The 22,717-nt window shown below is 43.6% G+C and overlaps 1 protein-coding gene across 8 annotated transcripts in view; it reads right to left on the bottom strand.

Moving 5' to 3' along the window:
• SLC35D2 (solute carrier family 35 member D2) overlaps nt 1–22,717 on the bottom strand; it is a 64,752-nt gene that overhangs the window by 2,112 nt on the left and 39,923 nt on the right. For 3 of the 8 annotated variants that reach the window (XM_009456957.5, XM_001151759.5, XM_063788497.1), the window contains 4 exons: nt 16,049–16,116; nt 3,437–3,515; nt 1,327–1,409; nt 38–669 (listed from right to left, as the gene is read on the bottom strand). In XM_009456957.5, the coding sequence (XP_009455232.1) occupies nt 570–669; nt 1,327–1,409; nt 3,437–3,515; nt 16,049–16,116 (330 nt within the window). In that variant the 3' untranslated portion in view covers nt 38–569. Of the gene's footprint in view, nt 1–37; nt 670–1,326; nt 1,410–3,436; nt 3,516–16,048; nt 16,117–17,342; nt 17,883–18,641; nt 19,960–22,717 lie in introns of those variants that run through there. The other 5 variants (XR_008537144.2, XM_009456956.5, XM_009456955.5 and 2 more) reach the window with 5 other exon arrangements.

Here is a 22,717-nt window from a genome sequence, read left to right as displayed (position 1 = left end):
TTTCTGCCTCCAATAATATCACATGATGAGGCATACATAGAAATGATTTTTTATTTACTTTGATGATTAGGGAAAGATACCAACATAGCTTTCATCAAAGCTAACAAATAACTTTACTGGCAGTTAACTAATTTTATTAGACTAAAGACATGTCTGTTTAAACTGAAACAACTGGCCCTTTGCTTTGGCTGGGACCTTGGGAATCACGGCCAAGGTGCTGATCAGAAAAGAGTCACCATTACATCAACCTCCTCCCCAGCACACAGCACAGAGATGCCACGAAGGCCCCATAGGTCCCTAGAAGAGCAGCTGGGGCTCCACCTACCGAGTCCCAGTGGCTTATTTTGAAAAGATTTGCTTTCCACAGGTAAGGTGTCACCCAAGTACATTTCTTGAGACTGCCATTGGCTCATCCTGCATATGAGGTAGTTCTCTTTGCATTTTGCAGATGCTCTCACTTGCCCAGGGGGTGGATGTCACGAATCTGAAACCTCTGGCTTCACATTCCTACTGGGAATGCCCCCCCAGCCCGCAGTCACAAGTCAGTCTCCAATCCTGCTGCAGACTCTTTAGCTCTTCAAATCCAAACAGATGTTTTCTTCACCCACAGGTTTAGGTTTTAACTGGCTGCTCAGTGTTAAAAAGGAATATCTCAAGCCCCCTGCCATGCTGAAAGGAGAAAAAAAAAGTGAAAATAAATGACTGGGAATTTCACAGGGGCTCCAGCAGCAGTTGCTGGCGTTTTTATCAATACACCCACTTCATGCGGAGGGAATTATTCCAATATCTGTGTTTCTCCTCAAGTTTGTGGATTGCTTGATGAGAATTTCCCCTTATTTACAAGCCTTTGGAGGCAGAAAAAGAGTCATCAAATCTAATGCAGAACCTCAGAGAGAAAATAAGCACTTGGTTTCTACTGAATAAACTACATACCCTTAGCCTTAAATAGTATCCCACTGCTGAGACCCCAAATGCCTTTCAAAGCTGGCTTAGTCCACACCCCCTGCATGCCGAGCCTAGTGGGCACAAAGGTTAACACCCTCCACTTTATAGGAGGAGGGCAGAGAATGCAGGGGCCTGCTGTGAGGAAGACAGGTGAGTTAAATTCCGATCCCAGCCCCGCAAACTGCCATCACACGTGTCCCCATGGATCTGCATGAGGATGAACCCAGTGATGAAGTAAAATTATCTTAGAAATTAGAATGTCAAAACGCCTCCTGGCTTAACATGAAAGACTTCTCCAGGCTCTTTTGCTTATTACATATTAATCAAAGTGTTTAAGGTTCTTGTCTTCCCAAAGCGAGTCCATTAAAAATTCCCACTCACCAAATATTTAACCCTACAAAGTTTAACAAAGAGAAAATGTAGTCTCCACCGATTAATATCCCAATGTAGGCAACGGATACATTCTGCAGAAAAAGAGAGAGGATTCGTCATTTTAAAAGTAAACTGTTTAGGGGAAAATATAAATAGTAAAACCTGAAACTAGACATTTTAGTTACTTTGCATAGAGACTTGTACATAGGGATATTCACAGGTGGTTGAACAAAATAAAAACCATTACAGGCCAGGAATGATGGCTCACGCCTGTAATCCCAAAACTTTAGGAGGCCAAAGTCAAAGGATCACTTGAGCCCAGGAGTTTAAGACCAGCCTGGGCAACATAGTGAGATCCCATCTCTACAAAAAAATTTTTAAAAGTAGCCGGGCATGGTGGCACATGCCTGTAATCCCAGCTACTCCACACGGACTGCAGTGGGAGGATTGCTTGAGCCCAGGAAGTCAAGGCTGCAGTGAGCTACATGCCACTGTACTCCAGCCTGGGCAACAGAGCAAGACCCTGCCTCAGAAAAATAAATAAATAAGCCATTACATATGGGGCTTACTAAATAAATGCAGTAAATTATGGTATGATAACAACAGAAAATTGCATTATTCTCTCTCTTGATCCAGTTGGCATGCAGGCAAAAGAGGAAGAGTGGGGCTGTCATCAGCTTGCCAGATTCCTATCTCTTTACTATCATTGGGTAGTGAGGTTTTCTGGGGGTTTTTTTTTTGTTTTTTTTTTGTTTTTTTTTTTTGAGACAGAGTCTCACTCTGTTGCCCAGGCTGGAGTGCAGTGGCACAATCTCAGCTCACTGCAACCTTTGCCTCCCAGGTTCAAGAGATTCTCCGGTCCAGCCTCCCAAGTAGCTGGGACTACAGGGCACTCACCACCACGCCTGGCTCATTTTTGTACTTTTAGTAGAGATGGTGTTTCGCCATACTGGCCAGGCTGGTCTCTAATTCCTGACCTCAGGTGATCTGCCTGCCTTGGCCTCTCGAAGTGCTGGGATTACAGGCATAAGCCACTGTGCCTGGTTTTTCTTTTTTTTTTTTTTTTTTCAACCTTGGGCTCCCACACTACACTGCAATCTGTGGACACACCAGGGCCAAGTAGTGAGTTAATTATCTTGATCGTAAACTTGAGCAGAGTGGAGACAGTCAACAAATTCCAGGCCGTGCTCTGCCCGGTGCATTCTAGGAGACCTCTGGGCACCCAGGGGACAGGTAAACTCTTGAAGCAGGCAGTGTTTTCACACACTCTAGGACTTCATGTGAATAGAAAAATGAAGCAATTATGGAATAGAATCCAGAACACCTCTCCCCCTATTCATTCATGTGTATGTGTGTGTATTCAGATGCATCCACACAAGCAAACACCCACACACCAACCCACCAGCTCATGATCTCATCACACAGCATACACCTCCACAAGGGCTCCACTTCTCAGTGGTCAGGTTCTCCCAGAAAACCAAATTATGGATCACAAGGTATCTTGCTAATCATTGATACCTGGACTGATTTTATTCTTTTTAGCTTTTTACTTCATTTTCCCAGACCCACCCCCTCCGAGCCAACCCCAACTTAAAAGTTATAATTCATCTCTCCTTTATAAATTAGCAATCTGTCCCTCTATTCTATGCAATAGATTAGAAGAAGTAAGACGGGGCCGGGCTCGGTGGCTCACGCCTGTAATCCCAGCACTTTGGGAGGCCGAGGTGGGTGGATCACGAGGTCAGGAGTTCAAGACCAGCCTGGCCAACATGGTGAAACCTGGTCTCTACCAAAAATATAAAAAATTAGCCGGGTGTGGTGGCAGGCGCCTGTAATTCCAGCTGCTCGGGAGGCTGAAGCAGGAGAACCGCTTGAACCAGGGAGGTGGAGGTTGCAGTGAACCAAGATCGTGTCACTGAACTCCAGCCTGGACAACAGAACGAGACTCTGTCTCAAAAAAAAAAAGAAGTAAGATGGGATCACACAGGCCCAGCTGAAAAGGTCACAGCCCTCGTTCTTACACCACCACCAACAACAAAATCAAACCCGGCCTCCAATGGAATATTTGGATTTCCATTCCTTGACTCAGTTGTTCCCTTCCAAGTTTCCATCCACTCACCTTGATGGCTCCAACCACTGCTGTCGTCAGGGCTGAATTGTAATAGCTGCACAGAACCGTGGAGTACATCAGCAGAAACCTGTGACAAGGAAGCAGACACTGGAGTGTGTGCCTCACTACGCTGGGTAATGACAAATAGGTTAAGGCCAGCAGAGACCCCCACACAAGCACTTTAAGCGAAGAAAAAAGAAACACATATCATAAAGGTTTTGTAACCCACATCTTAAGATATGTTGCTATTGGTCTTATGACAGGAAAATGGTCCAGCTGTGAATTAGCTAAACCTTCTATTTAAGGTATCCTTCTCATTTTCTCTGTACATTTCCAATGAATGTTTCCACAACATGGGGGTAAGGAGAACAAGGTTTAATGACCTGAAATCTCTCATTTATCAGCATGTTAAATGAAGTTAAGAATTGGAGTTTTTAATCCTCTGTGCCTCAGAATCGCCTGCTGCACTTTTTTTTTTTTTGGTAGGGACGGAGTCTCGCTCTGTCACCCAGGCTGCAGTGCAGTGGTGCAATCTCGGCTCACTGCAACCTCCACCTCCTAGGTTCCAGCAATTCTCCTGCCTCAGCCTTCCAAGTAGCTGGGACTACAGGCTCATGCCGCCATACCCAGCTACTTTTTTTTGTATTTTAGTAGAGATGGGGTTTCACCACGTTGCCCAGGCTGGTCTTGAACTCCTGAGCTCAGGCAATCCACCCGCCTTGGCCTCCCAAAGTGCTAGGATTACAGGCGTGAGCCACCGCGCCCGGCCTGCCTGCTGCACTTCCAACACACAACGAACGATGCCTGGCAGAGGTTCTGCTTCACATGGTTTGAGGTGGGGCCCTGATCGTGCACGATATGAAAGATCCTCAGGTGATTCTGATCTGTAGCCAGAGCAGAGGACCTCTGGTGTCAGAAGAGAAAATCAGCTGAGCGATTGCTGCCTTGGACAGAGGAGATTGAAATAGATTCCACTTGTGGATAATGCTTCTGTAACTGTTACCAAAGTTAACTCAGGCACTTAACATGACCGTAGGTATTGATACTTACTTGCCAATAAAATGACTACAGCCTTGTGAATGAGCGCCAGACAAGAAAACACATACACAGGTAAAGAATGCCAAATCCAGTCAGGTAAAGAAGCGAGCTAATTCCAGTCAAGCAGTGATGGAAATTAGCTGCAACCTCACCTAAGCTGCAACTCAGATCAGATGATGGAATGTTGAAAGGGATTACAAACTGGCTGAGAAAGAAACATGGACGGTACAAGGAGAGTACAAGATGTGTGAGATTTGAAAAGCTAAATCCCAGGTCAGGCTCGGCACGGTGGCTCACGCCCATAATCCCAGCACTTTAGGAGGCAGAGGTGGGTGAATCACCTGAAGTCAGGAGTTCGAGACCAGCCTGGCCAACGTGGTGAAACCCTGTCTCCACTAAAAATACAAAAATTAGCCGGGCGTGGCGGCACATGCCTGTAATCCCAGCTACTCAGGAGGATGAAGCAGGAGAATTGCTTGAACCCAGGAGGCGGAGCTGAAATCGTACCACTGCACTCCAGCCTGGGTGACAGGGCGAAACTCCATTTCAATTAATTAATTAATTAATTAGTCCCAGGTTAAAGGCAGGAACTTGGATTCACCATTGACAGAGAGAAGTGAACTCAACTCTAGCAAAGTGGTTAGTGCACCTGCACTTGGGTAAGCACAGAATTTATTTAATTCTAGAATCCTGCTAGAATTTAACACTCGGTCTTGGTCCTAGGCTCAAATCTCTGGTGGAGATCACAGTCACAAACCTTCAACACGATAACCTCTGTTGGCCTGAGTGTGTTTATTACTAGAGGTGGTAGAGGGAAAAAAATCAGAATATCAAGCTTTACAAGTTGAAGAATAAACTTAACTTCAAACTTAAATTTTGTAATCTTTGCAATACTGTGTGCATTGTAATTAAAACAATTTGAAAAGTTAAAGAAACTCTGTGGTTCTAATTTGAAATATATAATTGATATTAGACTTGCAATTTTAATTTGAAAGAAGAGCGTCGAAGTCTGCATCAGGATTTGAATGTTTTTAAGAAGCTGATTTACCCCATTTCTAAATTTGGTTTATTAGATTTCAAAGAGTTGCTTAAGTACAGAAAGCAATCTACTAGCTTTGTTAATTGGCCCCAGGGGTTGGAATTGCTGAAGAAAAAGTAGGCAGCTCCCATTTGTAAAAACAGTTGAAAATGCTTAAATTCTTTTAATTCACTAAGTTGTAAATGGAACTGATTTACAGTACATTGTTTAGGGGATTTTAATCAGCTAAACTTGAGTTAATAAGCCATTTATCAAATAACGAAAGTAAATGTTCTTTTATAGAAAAATTGTTAGCCTTCTAAATAAGGCAATAATATTTGTAAGTTGAACTTTAAGGCTTAAGAAAAAATCTAAGTTTCGGCCAGGTGTGGTGGCTCACGCCTGTAATCCCAGCAGTTTGGGAGGCCAAGGCAGGCAGATCACAAGGTCAGGAGATTGAGACCATCCTGGCCAACATGCTGAAACCCTGTCTCTAATAAAAATACAAAAAAAATTAGCCAGGCATGGTGGCATGCGCCTGTAATCCCAGCTACTCAGAGGCGCTGAGGCAGGAGAATTGCTTGAGCCTGAGAGGCGGAGGTTGCAGTGAGCCGGGATCGCACCACTGCACTTTAGCCTGGGCAACAGAGCGAGACTCTGTCTCAAAAAAAAAAAAAAAGAAAATCCAAGTTTCTCAAATTGTTATAATTTTAATAAATCTAACACTAATTTAGATTCCCAGGAGCTATAAATAATCCTATTTATCCATACAATGAAAAAATTAAAAAACTCAAACTGATGCCACTGAGTGCCTGCTCTGCCAGGCCCTGGCTGTCGGAGGGGACCATCCCATCCACAGCACCTGCCCCGGAGCCACTCAGACCCAGATCAGAGGAGAGAGCTGCACAGCAGCGGGAGCACAGCACAGGGCCCAGCCCAACGCAGGGGCAGACAGGAGCTTCCTGCAGGCCGCCTACGCACCAGCACAGCCTTAAACCAAGGACAGCATGGATGTTCTTTATTTCCACTTTTGCTTTAAAATTCCAACTCCAGGGTTCCAATCATGCAACATTTTCTCCATCCTCCATTTTTCTTTTCTTAAAAAAGGGTTGGGGGGAACCTCATCTCTTGACAAGATCTGGCTATATTACCCAGGCGGGACATGAATGCCTGGGTTCAAGTGATCCTCCCGCCTGTCTTCCAAGTAGCTGGGACTACAGATGTGTGTCGTCACACCCGGCTCCATCTTAGTGAAACCACCTCAGCCTGCATTCAGAATCAGAAGACATCACGGATCTAAGATCCCAGCACCCATCCATCATGAGTGTGGGTGACTAGGACATCACTCACCAGCTGGGCTGAGCCAAGGGAGGAGAATCCCTCCCTAACATTCTGGAGTGAGCCTCAGTGAGCAGCCATCCTCCTTAGCAACAGATGGCGGCTAGATAGAAGGGCTGCACTTCTTTTTTCTTTTGCTTTTTCTTTTTTTTTTTTTTAAAGATGGGGTCTCACTCTTTCGCCCAGGCTGGAGTGCAGTGGTGTGATCATGGTTCACTGCAGCCTCCACCTCCCAGGCTCAAGCAATCCTCCCACCTCAGCCTCTCAAGAAGCTGGGACTACAGGTACACATCACTAAACTTGGCTAATTTTTAAATTTTTTCTAGATACAGAGTCTTGCTATCTTGCCTAGGCTGGTCTGGAACTCTGGGGCTCAAGCAATCCTCCCTCTCCGGCCTCCCAAAGTGCTGGGACTATAGGAATTAGTCACCACTCCCAGCTTCTTAATATATCCACTAGATGTCCCCAGAGAGGGCAAATATAGAACCACCGGGCTCAAAGTAGCAGTATATTACATTTTTTAAAAGAATCTATTTCTATATGCAAAAAAAAACTTGCATAGTTCTTTGGCCAAAACCAAGACTTTGAACTAAAAGAACCTTCGTTAACTCAGTACTCAGTGCAAGGGAAACCTCACCACTTTTATTACTGAAAATATCAACCTCCACATGACTAGCTTTGATTTTACTATCTGTAGATTAATAAAATACAAAGATATTTAAAAGTATTGCTGAATTCTTAGTAACCTTTTTTACCATTCTATATTTTTTTAGATAGGGTCTCACTCTGTTGCTCAGGCTGGAGTACAGTGGCACAATCACAACTCACTGGGCTCACATGAGCCCAGCCTCCATCTTCTGGGCTCAGGTGGTCTTCCCACCTCAGCCTCCCAAAGTGCTGGGATTACAGGTGTGAGCCACCACGCCCAGCGCGCTCTGTATTTTGAAGTCATGATATTATCTGTGTACATTTGAAATATAACAGCACATACATCTGATGCACATTTATTCAGACAACAGAGGCCAGCTGAGTGTTCTGCTTCTAGGGCCCCCAGGGTGGAGGTGCCCAAGTAGAAACTCCTGGACCAGAGCCTCTGCTCAAAGCCTTCTTCTTCCTGTTCTAAAAACAGCACAAAAAGTAACTGCCTTACCCAACATTGTGGCAGTCACAAACAGAACTCAAATGACCTAGTTTATACCTTGTCACTGATTACCGTTCCCTGCCCCAACAAATATAGAAACTCAACAAACGTTCAAATATTCACAGGCCACTTTTGCATTCCTTCCACCATCCACAATGGTACCCAAGCACATCATTCTCTTATAATTCCAGATGTCAAAGAATTCCAAGGAACCTCATCCTCACCATCTCTAGGAAGAACTCACTCCTAAGAACTCACAGAGTGCCAGCCTGGACAACATGGTGAAACCCCGTCTCTACTAAAAATACAACAATTAGCTGGGCTTGGTGGCTGGAACCTATAATCTCAGCTACTCAGGAGGCTGAGGCAGGAGAATCGCTTGAACCCAGGAGGCGGAGGTTGCAGTGAGATGAAATCGCGTCACTGCATTCTAGCCTGGGCAAACAGAGTGAGACTCCATCTCAAAAAAAAAAAAAAAAAAAAAGACATTATTTATGTCTTTTAAAGGACAGAAATTCTACAGGATTGAATAATTTGGCAGGAGACATTTACATATATACACACACACATATACATATATACTTTTATATATATAAATACACACTTTTTTATATATATACTTTTTTTAGAGACAGGCTCTCCCTCTGTTGCCCAGGCTGGAGTGTAGTGGTGCCATCATAGCTCACTGCAGCCTCAAACTCCTGAGCTCAAGCAATCCTCCTGCCTCACCCTCCTGAGTAGCTGGAACTACAAGAACATGCCACCATATTTGCCTAACTTTTTTCTGTAGAAATGAGTTCTCATATGTTGCCCAGGCTGGTCTCAAACTCCTGGCCTCAAGTGATCCTCCCACTCAGCCTCCCAAACAAAGCTTTGGGGCTACAGGCATGAGCCACTGTGTCTGGCATAGATTTCTTGTATTTCTCACCTGCATTTTCACATCTATGATCTTCAAAACACTCCTCCACTGGTACTTGGAGAGTGGCTGTGGCCCACGGATTTTGTAAGCATATGCTGTCCATTTGCAAGTTTGATAATTGCTCAGCCATTGCAATTAAGCAATGTTCTGCTTTTGCGGCACCAATAATAACTAGCTTTTAAACTTTTATTTTTCACAGCCCTTTTGTGAGAGAACATTTTCACGGATCTTTTCTGTTGTGTTGTTAGGAATACAGTAAGAAGGAATGATATTTGGCTTCCTCAATAAAGGAATCTATATTAGTCAGCGTTCCCCAGAGGAACGGAACCAATAGAACACACAAGTATAGATATATGAGAGGGGATTTATCAGGGGAATTGGCTCCCACAATTATGGAGGCTAAAAAGTCCCAAGACAGGCCATCTGCAAGCTGGAGACCCTGAGATGCCAGTAGCGTGGCTTAGGCCAAGTCCAAAGGCCTGAGAACGAGCGAAGCCTTTGGTGTAACTTGGTGGTCCAAGGCCAAAGGCCTCCTGACCACAGACTGCTGGTGGAAGCCCTAGATTCCCAAGGCCAGTGAGCCAGGAGTTCTGATGTCCAAGGCAGCAGAAGAAAGTCTGTCCCAGATTTCAAAGAGGGATGGATTCGCCTCTGTATTTGATCTCTCCATGCCCATGGCCAATTGGCTGGTGCCTGCCAACCATGAGGGCAAATCCTCCCCACCTGGTCCACTCAGACTCACAGGCCAATCTCCTGTGGAAACCCCCACACATATACACACACACACAGACACCTAAAATAAAGCTTCACTGGGTTCCCAGGTATTCCTTAATCCAGTCGAATTGATACCTGAATTTAACTCCACAATTCCCCCTGCTTGTCAATTGGCACCCACAGGCATCGCCTTAAACCATACTTAAGTTTCCGAATGAAGACAGTAACAAAGAAATTTTGTTATTTAGTTGCATCCATCTGATGTGACACAACATGTATCCTGCATACAACAGAAATACACAATCCCTTCCCCAGAATTCAGCTTTCAGGATTTCAACATTTGAGATTCTACTCTTTCAGGATTATAATTTTTTGAAGTTAGATCTTTTGGGGGTTATGGCATTCAGGATAGTGTTGTGAAAGGAAAATTAAATCTCAGAACCCCAAACTCACAATGCCAAAGGGAGAAGTTAAGTCTGGAAACTGAGTCACACAAAAACTGCCTTCCATTCTGTTCCTCAATAGATAGCTGCAAAGAGAGAGGGCCACACATCTCCCCAGGTGGCCTCCCTCGCAAATTGCTCACAAGGAAGTTCCTTGCAGTTCCCAAAATCTTCACCCTAAAACAGAGTTCTGCTGAATTTCACCCTGATTTTATTTATTTATTTATTTATTATTTTTTGTCACCCAGGCTAGAGTGCAATGGCACAGCCTCGGCTCACTGCAACCTCCACCTCCCAGGTTCAAGAGATTATCGTGCCTCAGCCTCCCAAGTACCTTGGATTACAGGGGCACAGTACCACGCCCCGCTGATTTTTGTATATTTAGTAGAGACAGGGTTTCGCCATGTTGGCCAGGCTGATCTCGAACGCCTGACCTCAAGTGATCTGCCCACCTCGGCCTCCCAAAGTGCTGGGATTACAGGCTTGAGCCACCATGCCCGCATGATGATGTAAATTAATAGCTTATCTTAAACAGGTATGGACAAAGACAAAACTAGAAATCATCCCTCTGCCCACTCCAAGACAAATGCATGATTGCCTCCTTCTCCTGTATGCTTGCTTTTATCTTATGTAAAATGCAGATTTGCTGAAAGCCAGACAAATGAATAATTGTTCCTCGACCCCTCCTTTCACATGTAACATGTGGATTCAGTGAGCGCTAATCAAAGTCTTGCAAGAATGTGGGACTCACTGACCTTACAAGAATGTAACCACTCACTTCCTGACATACCCTCCCTCCCTTTTTTTTTCTTTCCCTCTGCCCCTCCTGCCACCCTTTCCCCTTTAAATATTGAAGTCCTCAAAATTCTCCTTGGAAAAAGCACAGGCCACAGATCCTACTGTGACTTGTTTCCTTTTCCCCAAGTGCATCCTCAACCTTGGAAAAATGAACCTCTAAATAGATTGAGACCTGTCTCAGACACTTTTTGGTTTACAGCAGGGGTCCCCAAGCCTCGGGCTGCAGACCGGTACCAGTCCACAGCCTGTTAGGAACCCAGGTGCACAGCAAAAGGTGAGCAAGCATGACCGCCTGAGCTCCACCTCCTGTCAGATCAGTGATGGCATTAGGTTCTCATAGGAGCACAAACCCTATTGTGAACTGCGCCTTTGAGGGATGTAGGTTGCGTGTTCCTTATGAGAATCCAATGCCTGATGATCTGAGGTGGAACAGTTTCATCCCCAAACCATCCTTACCCATCCTGCATCCATGGAAAAATTGTCTTCCAAGAAACCGGTCCCTGGTGCCAAAAAGGTTGGGGACTGCTGGTTTACAGTGTCTTTCAGGACTGTGGTTGGCACTGGCCCTTTCACCATTCTATCGGCTTCTTAACAAAACATTTCAAAGCGTAATAATTTTTAAATTATATTTTCAACTCGGAATAGAGGTTTGGTGGCTGAAAAGAGCAAGTCCGAAATGCAAACCTGAAAGCGATGAAAGCAGGTAAGAGGCTGAGTGGGCTCGCCTGGAGTCTGGAGTTGCGGTGTGTGTGTTAACCCTAAAACATCCCTTAGCACCAGTCAGGAGAGAAGAGACAGCCCAAGTCCAGCACCAGTCCCCAAAGCCAAGGATGTGCTAGGAAGCTTACTATGGAGATGCAGATGATCAGATCCTAGCATACTTTGACTGAGAAACTACAAGAAAGCAGGATTCTGAAAAAGCCGCCATGCCAAAATGGAAGTCTCCTTGCAGTGCAGTTTCAGACTTAAAACTTTACCATTAAAGGTAAAGTTCATGTTGGCCGGGTTCGGTGGCTCACACCTGTAATCCCAGCACTTTGGGAGGCCAAGGCAGGCAGATCACCTGAGATCAGGAGTTCAAGACCAGCCTGGCCAACAAGGTGAAACCCTGTCTCTGCTAAAAATACAAAAATTAGCCAGGCGCAGTGGTGGGTGCCTATAATCCCAGCTACTCGGGAGGCTGAGGCAGGAGAATCACTTGAATTCAGGAGGCAGAGGTTGCAGTGAGCCGAGATTGTGCCACTGCACTCCAGACTGGGCGACAGAGCGAGACTCCATCTTAAAAAAAAAAAAGACCCACTTTGGAAATTAACATCCACCTTGTTTCATCAAACTTGAGTAAACCTGAAATGTTAATGATTTCATCATTTTTACTGTTTTACTTATAATAACTACACCTTTACGAATTTTCTTTTTTTTTTTTTTTGAGACAGAGTCTCGCTCTGTCGCGAGGCTGTAGTACAGTGGCGCGATCTCGGCTCACTGCAACCTCCAACCCTGTGGTTCAAGTGATTCTCCTGCCTCAGCCTCCTGAGTAGCTGGGATTACAGGCACATGCCACCAGGTCCGGCTAATTTTTGTATTTTTAGTAGAGATGGGGTTTCACCATGTTGGCCAGGCTGGTCTCAATCTCCTGACCTCGTGATCCGCACACCTCGGCCTCCCAAAGTGCTGGGATTACAGGTATGAGCCACTGCACCTGGCCTGAATTTTCAATTTCTAAAATGACTACTGATAAAATAATATATTAATAATTCTTATCAAAAGGGCATTTGTTTTTAAGAAACACATTATTAAATGGGGAAAAAAAGTATGGAATTGTAGGCCGGGCATGGTGGCTCACGCCTGTAATCCCAGCGCTTTGGGAGGCCGAGGCGGGTGGACCATGAGGTCAGGAGATCGAGACCATCCTGGCTAACATGGTGAAACCCCGTCTCTACTAAAAAAATATAAAAAAAATTAGCCGTGGTGGCGGGCGCCTGTAGTCCCAGCTACTCGGGAGGCTGAGGCAGGAGAATGGCATGAACTCACGAGGCGGAGCTTGCAGTGAGCCAAGATCGCGCCACCGCACTCCAGCCTGGGCGACAGAGGAAGACTCCGTTTCAAAAAAAAAAAAAGTATGCAATTGTAGACAGATGGGGTCAAGCCTGTCATGGGCAAGCCCTGGAGGGTGACAGCTCACAGAGAGGCTGCCCGCCCTCACCCACTGAGGACAGCTGACCTCAGAGGGTCCACTTCTTGGTTTCCTTCATGGAATGGTTAAACGGTGAAGTGCATGTTAAAAACAAAAAACAAACCAAAAAAGCCAATATCTCATCAAGTTTACAATGACATGAGAAGACTTCGAAACTTTGCTCTCCTGTTCACAGAGGAATATGGGCTTAGCCAGGGAAAGGTGCTAGTCTAAGTTTGGGTACTAAAGGTTGACTTCTTATTTTTCGATTAGAGAGAAAAATAAGAGATGGTTTGACAAAGGGTGACTCACAAGCATGGCTTAGATTTTTTTTTCAAGGTTAAATGTTCTCACTCAACAACTGGGAAAACTACAGGTATTTTACTAAACTTATGCTTCCAACAATGGCTAAGTGCTCTAAGGCAGCAGTCCCCAACCTTTTTCGCACCAGGGACCGGTTTTGTGGAAGACAATTTTTCCATGAATGGGGAGGAAGTTTGGCTTGGGGCCAAACTCTAGGGGGAGGAGGGGATACTGAGCCCAGACTCCCAAAAGGCCTAAAGGGATCAAGGTCTGGGGCAACCCCTGGCTACCAGCAGAAGCAAATACAACTTGTCCCTATAGAAAAGTGTCTCAAATTCCCAATTTCAGCTCATGGGACTGATCAAGGTTAAGCAAAATGGACCGGGTGTGGCGGCTCATGCCTGTAATCCCAGCACTTTGGGAGGCCGAGGCAGGTGGATCACCTGAGGTCAGGGGTTTGAGACCACCCTAGCCAACATGATGAAACTCCATCTCTACTAAAAATACAAAAATTAGCCAGGTGTGGTGGTGGGCACCTGCAATCCCAGCTACTCAGGAGGCTGAGGCAGGAGAATCACTTGAATGCAAGAGGCAGAGGTTGCAGTGAGCCAAGATCGTGCCACTGGACTCCAGCCTGGGTGACAAAGTGAGACTCCATCTCAAAAAAAAAATTTTTTTTAAGCAAAATGCTCACAATCACAGGTCACCAAACACAGAAGAAAGCAAACCACAATGAACATTGCCTGAAACAAAAAAACTGCATGCTTAAATTCTCAAGAGCTGCTGCCGATGCTGGGATTGTCAGATACAGAATATGGAATAGCTGTGTGTGACACCTAAAGAAATAAAAGGCACAGTCACAAGGATCACCAGTGAGAGTATTCTAAATGAACAGATACGTTTGGGAAAAAACTGTGGAACTTTTACAAATAAAATATAAAATTGTTAAAATCAAAAACTCCATCAACATTAAATCATTAAATCAGACACAGCTAAAGAGAGAACTAACGAATGGAAGATAGACAGAAATGTTTTTACTGCATGTGAGTACATCATTGCAATTGAAATCGAGTTTGAGAATTGAAGAGTGTTGATCAAAGAGGTCATGAGTTGTCTTTGTTCATTTACACAGAATGAAAAGTGTGGCAGGTGAGAGGGAATGCATCTTCCTTCACAGGAAAAATCATTTGATGAGTAATTCCCTGCTATAGGAATTCAAGGGCCCCTTCAGTATGGGAGAAGGTACCAATGCCTGTATTGGAATGAACGCCCGCTCAGGGAGGATACTCCCAAGATTTCCAACAGTGTTGCCTCTGGGGAAGAAAACTACAGTGCTGGAGGCGAGGAAGAATGGAGGGGAGTTGGTATTCCCTATTTATTCTTTTTGTTTGTTTGTTTGTTTGAGACGGAGTCTCCTCTGTCACCCAGGCTGGAGTGCAGTGGCGCGATCTTGGCTCACTGCAACCTCCACCTCCTGGGTTCAAGCGATTCTTCTGCCTCAGACTCCTGAGTACCTGGGACAACAGGTGTGCATCACCACACCCAGCTAATTTTTGTATTTTTAGTAGAGATGGGGTTATGCCATGTTGGCCAGGCTAGTCTCAAACTCCTGACCTCAGGTGATCCACCTGCCTCAGCCTCCCTATTTATTCTTTTGTACCTTCTTAATGATTTCCTAGTTGCATGTATCACCTATTCATGCAAAGGGATTTTCAAGTCTTTAGAAGACTGAAATAGACACAAACTATATGATCTCTCAACCAGAAGATATACCTAAAGAAAATTTCAAGAACGGGGCCGGGCGCGGTGGCTCACGCCTGTAATCCCAGCACTTTGGGAGGCCGAGGCGGGCAGATCACAAGGTCAGGAGATTGAGACCATCCTGGCTAATACAGTGAAACCCCATCTCTACTAAAAATACAAAAAATTAGCCAAGTGTGGTGGTGCATGCCTGTAATCCCAGCTACTCGGGAGGCTGAGGCAGAATTGCTTGAACCTGGGAGGCAGAGGTTGCAGTAAGCCAAGATTGTGCCACTATACTCTAGCCTGGGCAACAAAGCAAGACTCCATCTCCAAAAAAAAAAAAAAAGAAAGAAAATTTCAAGAACAAGGAAGCCTAACTGTTGGACAATACAACAGCCTGGACATCTCTCTTTAGAAATTTTCCTGAATATAGCAGGTATAGCACTATAGGAAAAGGCTGTCATAGTCACATAATTATTTGAGGAAGGGATCTTGAAAAACTAAGGACATGGTGACAAAGATGAAAACATATTACTGCCAGGCCTGGGGGCAGAAGCCTGTAGTCCCAGCTAATCAGGAGGCTAAGGCAGGAAGATTGCTTGAGCCCAGGAGTTTGAGTCCAGCCTGGGCAACAGAGTGAGACCCCATCTCTTAAAAAACAACAAACAAAAAATCCTCAGCATCGAACTTGAAATGTCAGCTGACTTCATTTCAGACAAACTTTCAGAAATCAATAGGCGACATCATATTTTGGAGAAGAACAGGACATTAGCATGACTTTCAAAAACAAGAGTTGTATGCTTGTTCCTGGTCTTTCAGTCTGGGTTTCCAGGTATCCTGGGTCCCTGCCACCTCCCTTGCTGCAGGGGTACTTTCCAGAGAAAGTCAGAGAAACACATAGGAATTCTGATAGAACAGACAGAAGGCATATCTTGATTTGACTTGTCAAGAGATACTGTCGACCAATGCTTCTACTTATCTATGGTTTCTTACCCCAAAAAACAGGAAAGAAGAAACTGTAGGATAAACAGAACATTCTTCCATTGGTTGAATTCGGTAGCCTATTATTAAAAAGAAAAAAGCTAATGATTAGGTTAATAATATTGCAGTTTAAATTTACTGGTTTTACCAAACTGCATTTTGATACAGGAACCATCTTCCCAAACAGAAAATATAAAGCTAAAAATCCTAGGTGATACTAGTTGTGGGACATTGGGCAAATTTCTTTTCTTCCCTGAACTTCAGATTCATTTTACAAAATGTAGATTATTTTTAAAAAGGAAAGCCTTCCTCAAAATGTTGATATAAGGACTGAAAGAAATTGTTTAGGACTGTGCTGATGGCCAGCACAAAATCGCAAATGCTATTATCGCTGAGGCTATCATTGATTCACTGACTTTATACACATTTACTAATTTAATTTGTGGTCCCAAATTCAAGGTTGGGTTTATTTTTTATAAATAGTTTTAGAAGAAAGTTAATTATCTCTTTTTTTTTCTTTCTTTTTTCAGACCAGGTCTTGCTCTGTCACCCAGGCTGGAGTGCAGTGGTGTGATCATGGCTCACTGCAGCCTCTACCTCCTGGGATCAATCAGTTCCTCCCACCTCAGTCTCCTGAGTAGCTGGGACTACAGGCACAGGCCACCATGCCTGGCTAATTTTTTTTTTTTTTTTTTAAGTAGAGACAGGGTCTCACCATGTTGCCCAGGCTGGTCTCAAACTCCTGGGCTCAAGTCATCTGCCTGCCTTGGCCTCCCAAAGTACTGGGATTACAGGCATGAACCACCACACCCAGCCAAAAAGTTTATTCTTAATTAATAATGTAGGCAAGAAAAGTTTAAGGTCATAAACTGTTCTCAGGAACTTGCACATGCTTAGGAAGTATTGTGAACAAATAAACTATTATTTGCTACTTATAAAGCAATCAAGTAATTGGGGTGGAGGACATGGTAGACAAAGAAGTTTAAGACTTCATTTTTGGCCGGGCGCAGTGGCTCACGCCTGTAATCCCAGCACTTTGGGAGGCCGAGGCGGGTAGATCACCTGAGGTCAGGAGTTTGAGACCAGCCTGGCCAACATGGTGAAACCCTATCTCTACGAAAAATACAAAAATTAGCCAGGCGCAGGGGCAGGTGCCTGTAATCCCAGCTACTACAGGGGCTGAGGCAGGAGAATCGCTTGAACCCGGGAGGCAGAGGTTGCAGTGAGCCGAGGTCACGCCATTGCACTCAGCCTGGGCAACAAAAGCAAAACTCCACCTCAAAAAAAAAAAAAAAAAAAAAGACTCAATTTCTGCTCTCCAGGAATTTAATCCCTAGCTGAGAAAATAAAATTAACCCTCTTGAGGTGACAGGTGACAATAAAGAGTATTTTATTCATGGTTGGCCCCTGCCTGTATCCAAAAACGATCTGAAAGTGTCTGAAGACTGCCCGTAAGTATGTGCTCAATAACATGATCGAATATAAGTTCTACTCACTTTCTATTAAGCAATACTTTGTTAGCCAAATTTTAGAAACTCAATGTATTTAAAATGAAATCTTTTAAGTTTATAATTCAAATTTTTAAACAATTAAGGTAGAATTCTCTTCTCCAATCAGTACCATCTTGTCACATTTCACTGTCATTGTTTCGTGAGTAATGCTTTGCCCACTTCACTTCTCAAAAGGATACACATGACAAAAATTAGCTGGGCATGGTGGTGTGCACATTTGTAGTCCCAGCTACTGGGAAGGCTGAGGTGGGAGGATCACCTGAGCCCAGGAGATGGGGGCTGCAGTGAGCTGTGATGGTACCACTGTACTCCAGCCTGGGCAACAGAGTGAGACCCTGTCTCAAAAAAAAAAAAAAAAAAAATACACGTTAAATGTTCCTAATTGTTGAAACTGGCTGATGGACATATATGTGGAGTTTGTCATGCCATTCCGTCTCCTTCTGTATATGTTTGACAGTTTCCTTGCGTCATAACACTTTTTGTTAAATGTTCACTTATGAAAGAAAAATATAATAAACATAAATCTGTCTTTCCAGCAAGCCCCAAGCTAATCAAAGGAGCAGAAAACTTCCAATAGAATTAAAGCCAAAAAGTTTATGCTTAAGGTAGTCAAAGAACAAAACAAAACAAAACCACAAAAATCATGGGAAACACTTAGTGTCTGAAATTAAAATAAAATTAGGAATAAGAGAAATACGTAAGTTTTAAATTTTAAACCAAGGGTAGAAAAACATCTGTTCTCTCAAAGAGCTAAAAGTATTTATGCAAACAGTAAAATATCAATCAATCCATTAATAAGAAATAAATAAAAACTCTATATGTGTTCCTGATACTACAAAATCCATTGAGGGCTATTTTGTGACTCTCATAAAATATTTAGATTCTTCACCAACCTAAATTTTTTTTGGTTTTTTTTTGAGATGGAGTCTCGCCCTGTCGCCCAGGCTGGAGTGTGGTGGCACGATCTCGGCTCACTGCAACCTCCACCTCTCGGGTTCAAGCGATTCTCCTGCCTCAGCCTCCCAAGTAGCTGGGACTACAGGCACTCGCCACCACACCCAGCTAATTTTTGTATTTTTAGTAGAGACAGGTTTTCACCATGTTGGCCAAGATGGTCTCGATCTCTTGACCTCATGATCTGCCCGCCTCAACCTCCCAAAGAGCCGGGATTACTGGCGTGAGCCACCGTGATCAGCCCCAACCTAAATTTTTATAGATTTTAGTTTTATTTCCTTAATAATGATGAGACGGTATTAGTGGCATTTTTAAAATAATGCAGCATGATTTATTTTTAAATCATAAAAAATAATGTAGCATTATTTATTTTTAAAAAGAAATAATCAAAGGTAAATAACAATAAAGCCCTTCTTCCTTTAGACTTACTGTTGGAACGTGAGTCTTTTTCACTTTGCACTCAGGGTTTTTTAATCAGGGAAAAAAAGTCCTATTATTTATCTCTATTCATCAACTGTAATATACTAGATGTACTTTGAACCTATTGCAGTGATTCAAATACTAAAGAAAGTTCACCCGCTGAGTATTTTCCAAGGGCCTAATTTGTTAACAAGAGAAGCTGTCATCTCTGACTTTGTTCATCAGAGATAGAATTGAGGCACTGTTAATAGATCTATTGACTGTGTAAGTCCAAAGTCTGGGCTTGAATTCCCAGAGGAATGAGTCACACACACACGTTTACCACAATCTCTGATCTTCTCCATCGCTCCTAGTCCCAGTTAACCAGGGAAAATGACTCATCAAGTTTCTTTCCATTAACAAGAGAAGTTAACATTTTGCTCTAATTCATTAATCAGCTTTCAGAACACTCAAACCAAACTTGGTAAACAAAAAGCAATTTTATATTATAGGCTAACACACCTAATTACATAAATTCATTTCTTTCTCCTATTTGGTTTACAATCTAAAATGAATTCCGCCAGTCAAAAGGGACCAATGGGAAGAAATTTGCCCTGATTCAGTGAATACAGAGCAATGTTAGTAGTGGAAATCTCACTGTTGTTTTTTGCTTTTTGTTTTTTATATGGGGTTGATGGCTTTTTTCTTGCAGATTACAGTGAGTGTCTCATATATTTTGGCATCTCGTCATACAATACTCTTAAAAACTAGTCAAACTTGGCTGGGCGCAGTGGCTCATGTCTGTAATTCTAGCATTTTGGAAGGCCGAGGCGGGCAGATCACGAGGTCAGGAGTTCGAGACCAGCCTGGCCAACATGGTGAAACCCTATCTTTACTAAAAATACAAAAATTAGCCGGGCATCATGGTGGCGGGCGCCTGTAGTCCCAGCTACTCAGGAGGCTGAGGCAGGAGAATCGCTTGAACCCAGGAGGCGGAGGTTGCAGTGAGTCGAGATCGTGCCATTGCACTCTAGCCTGGGCAACAGAGGGAGATTCCATCTCAAAAAAAAAAAAAAAACAAAAAAAAAAAAACTAGTCAAATTTTTAACTCCATGACTTGACTTGTACTTTGTTATTTTATAGAAGGCCTTTTATTATGGTTATAACTATATATCTTCTAATTATAATTTTTCTTATTGGTTTTGAAAAACAAATCTATATAGTTAGCACTTTGGTCCATCTGGAATTTCAATGATTAGCAGTCACTCTGGCGGCTCGAAGGTACTTACAGACTTTCTAAAGGAACTTCTGTTTGAAATCTTTGAAGTCTGATCAAATAGAAGAGGCTAAACAGGGTAAATATTCGGATATTCCAGTACCACAAGCCAGAATAGGAGGCGGATATTCTCCTAGAGCATTAGGATTTAATAAAGCATATGTTAGCTGAGCACAGTGGCTCACCCCTGTAATCCCAGCACTTTGGGAGGCTGAGAAAGGCAGATCACTTGAGGTCAGGAGTTTGAGACCATCCTGGTCAACATGGTGAAACCCCGTCTCTACTAAAAATACAAAAATTAGCTGGGTGTGGTGGTGCGCTCCTGTAATGCCAGCTACTCAGGAGGCCGAGGCAGGAGAATTGCTTGAATGTGGGAGACAGAAGTTTCAGTGAGCCAAGATCATGCCACTGCACTCCAGCCTGGGTGACAGAGTGAGACGCTGTCTCAAAAATATAAAATAAAATAAATAAAAATAAAGTATATGTTAGGTCTCTTGTACTTTCTATAAGGGAAGGATATGTTTTCACACATGAAGGAGAAAACAAACACTTTTCATATACAAATAAAGTAAATAAAGATGACAGTGGAGGATGTGTTTCTAGAGCCAGAGTGCCTGGACTGACCACCTGCTATCCTTGGGAATGTATTTAAGCACGATGCCCTAGATGCTTTGCCTATACGATAGGAATAGTAACAGGACCTTCTCTTCTGCTGTGGAAATGCAGTGAGATAGTTCATGAACAATGCTTTGAAAAATGTCTGACATAATAAGCCCTCAGCAAGTATTAGCTATTATTATTATCACATGAGAAAGCAGAAGATTCCGCATGATAATCATTACAGGCAGAGGGCAACTTCTGAAAACACCATGCTACAAGTTTATAAGTCAATGACGTTGATATAAGAACACATATTTCTTCTGAAACAATGTTATACATTATTAACATAATACACCTAATCTATTTTACTCATAAAGAACCTAAAATTCAGTTTCTGGTCACTATGCCTTTCATAGTGTTGTTGCCATGGGGAAATATGCTTTTAGCCCCAGTGAGATGTTTTAACAATATTTAGGAGTTTCTAGATTTATATTTCTGGAAAATATATATATATATATCTAAAATACCAGAATTTCAGAACAGATAAACTCTGCTGATTTAAAAAAAAAAAACAAAAAAAAAACAAAAAAAAAATCCTCGTTTCTATAATAATGAAAGGAGACAAGCCTCTAGGACCACTTCATTAAGAGTTCATAATTTTTCTTTTTATCTTTTTTCCTTTTTTTTTGAGATGGAGTCTCGCTCTGTCACCCAGGCTGGAGTGCAATAGCGTGATCTCGGCTCACTGCAACCTCTGCCTCCCAGGTTCAAGTGATTCTCCTGCCTCAGCCTCCTGAGAAGCTGGGATTACAGGCACCTGCCACCATGCCTGGCTGATTTTTGTATTTTTACTACTAAAAATACTCTCTACAAACGGGGTTTCATCACGTTGGCCAGGCTGGTCTCAAACTCCTGACCTCAGGTGATCTGCCTGCCTCGGCCTCCCAAAGTGCTGGGGTTACTGGTGTGAGCCACCTCGCCTGGCCAAGAGTTCATAATTTTGTTTTGTGTAATGTTGGAGCACTGACTCAAGTTTAAAATTGATTGATGGTGGCTGAAAAACAAATACTGTGTTTTCAGGTATCATGCCCTGCTCATTCTTACTAGAGAGGTGCAGGTGCCCGCTTTATCTTCCAAAACGGAATTAACAGGGAGGCTCAGGTTCACAACGTTCTAAATAACCCGAAAAAGAGAGCTCTTTATCGAGATTGGTGCCACTTGGTAGTTTTCCATATAAACCCGTGGAAATGGCTGTTTGTGCCCGGGGACGAGGTTGATAAGCCCTTCTGCTGATCCCTCCTTCTGGGAAGAGAATTGGACAAGTGAGAAAGTCCAGCTGGAGAAAGAACAAGGAGCTGCCCAGGAGTCCACAGCAGCCTGCAGCCTTTCAGAGTCACTCAGACCCTAAAAGAGCTGCAAATGGGATTGACTTTCAACTGGTGGGCAACATACACCCATGCTGATTGCTAAATATGGAAACACTGTCTTGTCCATGGGTAAATGGGTGCTGCCCCAGCCCCAGGCCAGCAATGATGGGGTTATCGCCTGGCTGGTCAGGGCTGTGTCCGGAGTCGAGTCTGTGGGTGGAGGTCCCGCTGAGGAGGGTTTTGCCCATCGCATCTCGTTTCTCACAGTCACTTACACATCAGCAAAGTTCTCAGAGGCTGTGTGGCCCGCGACTTCCTGAAGAAGTCCGGGCTTGCACCCTTCGGGGTGGCCACTGGAGCTGTCACTATGGAGAATGTCCACACTTCCTGAGAGACTTGGCCTCCACCGCTCCACTGGGCCTCAGATCTTACCACTAATTTACCATTTTATTTGTCTCTCACCAGCAGCAGATACGGTTTCAGGGCAAATGCTGAAAGAACAACACCTTCCCAAAATTCAAATGTGGATCCTGGAATATTTAGAGGTAAAATGGCGTGATGGCTGGGATAGGTT

The sequence above is a fragment of the Pan troglodytes genome, chromosome 11 (genome assembly GCF_028858775.2).
Source record: "Pan troglodytes isolate AG18354 chromosome 11, NHGRI_mPanTro3-v2.0_pri, whole genome shotgun sequence".
Taxonomy (NCBI): domain Eukaryota; kingdom Metazoa; phylum Chordata; class Mammalia; order Primates; family Hominidae; genus Pan; species Pan troglodytes.
Note: the sequence above shows the minus strand (reverse complement) of the source record. Positions and strands in the feature narration are given on the sequence as shown.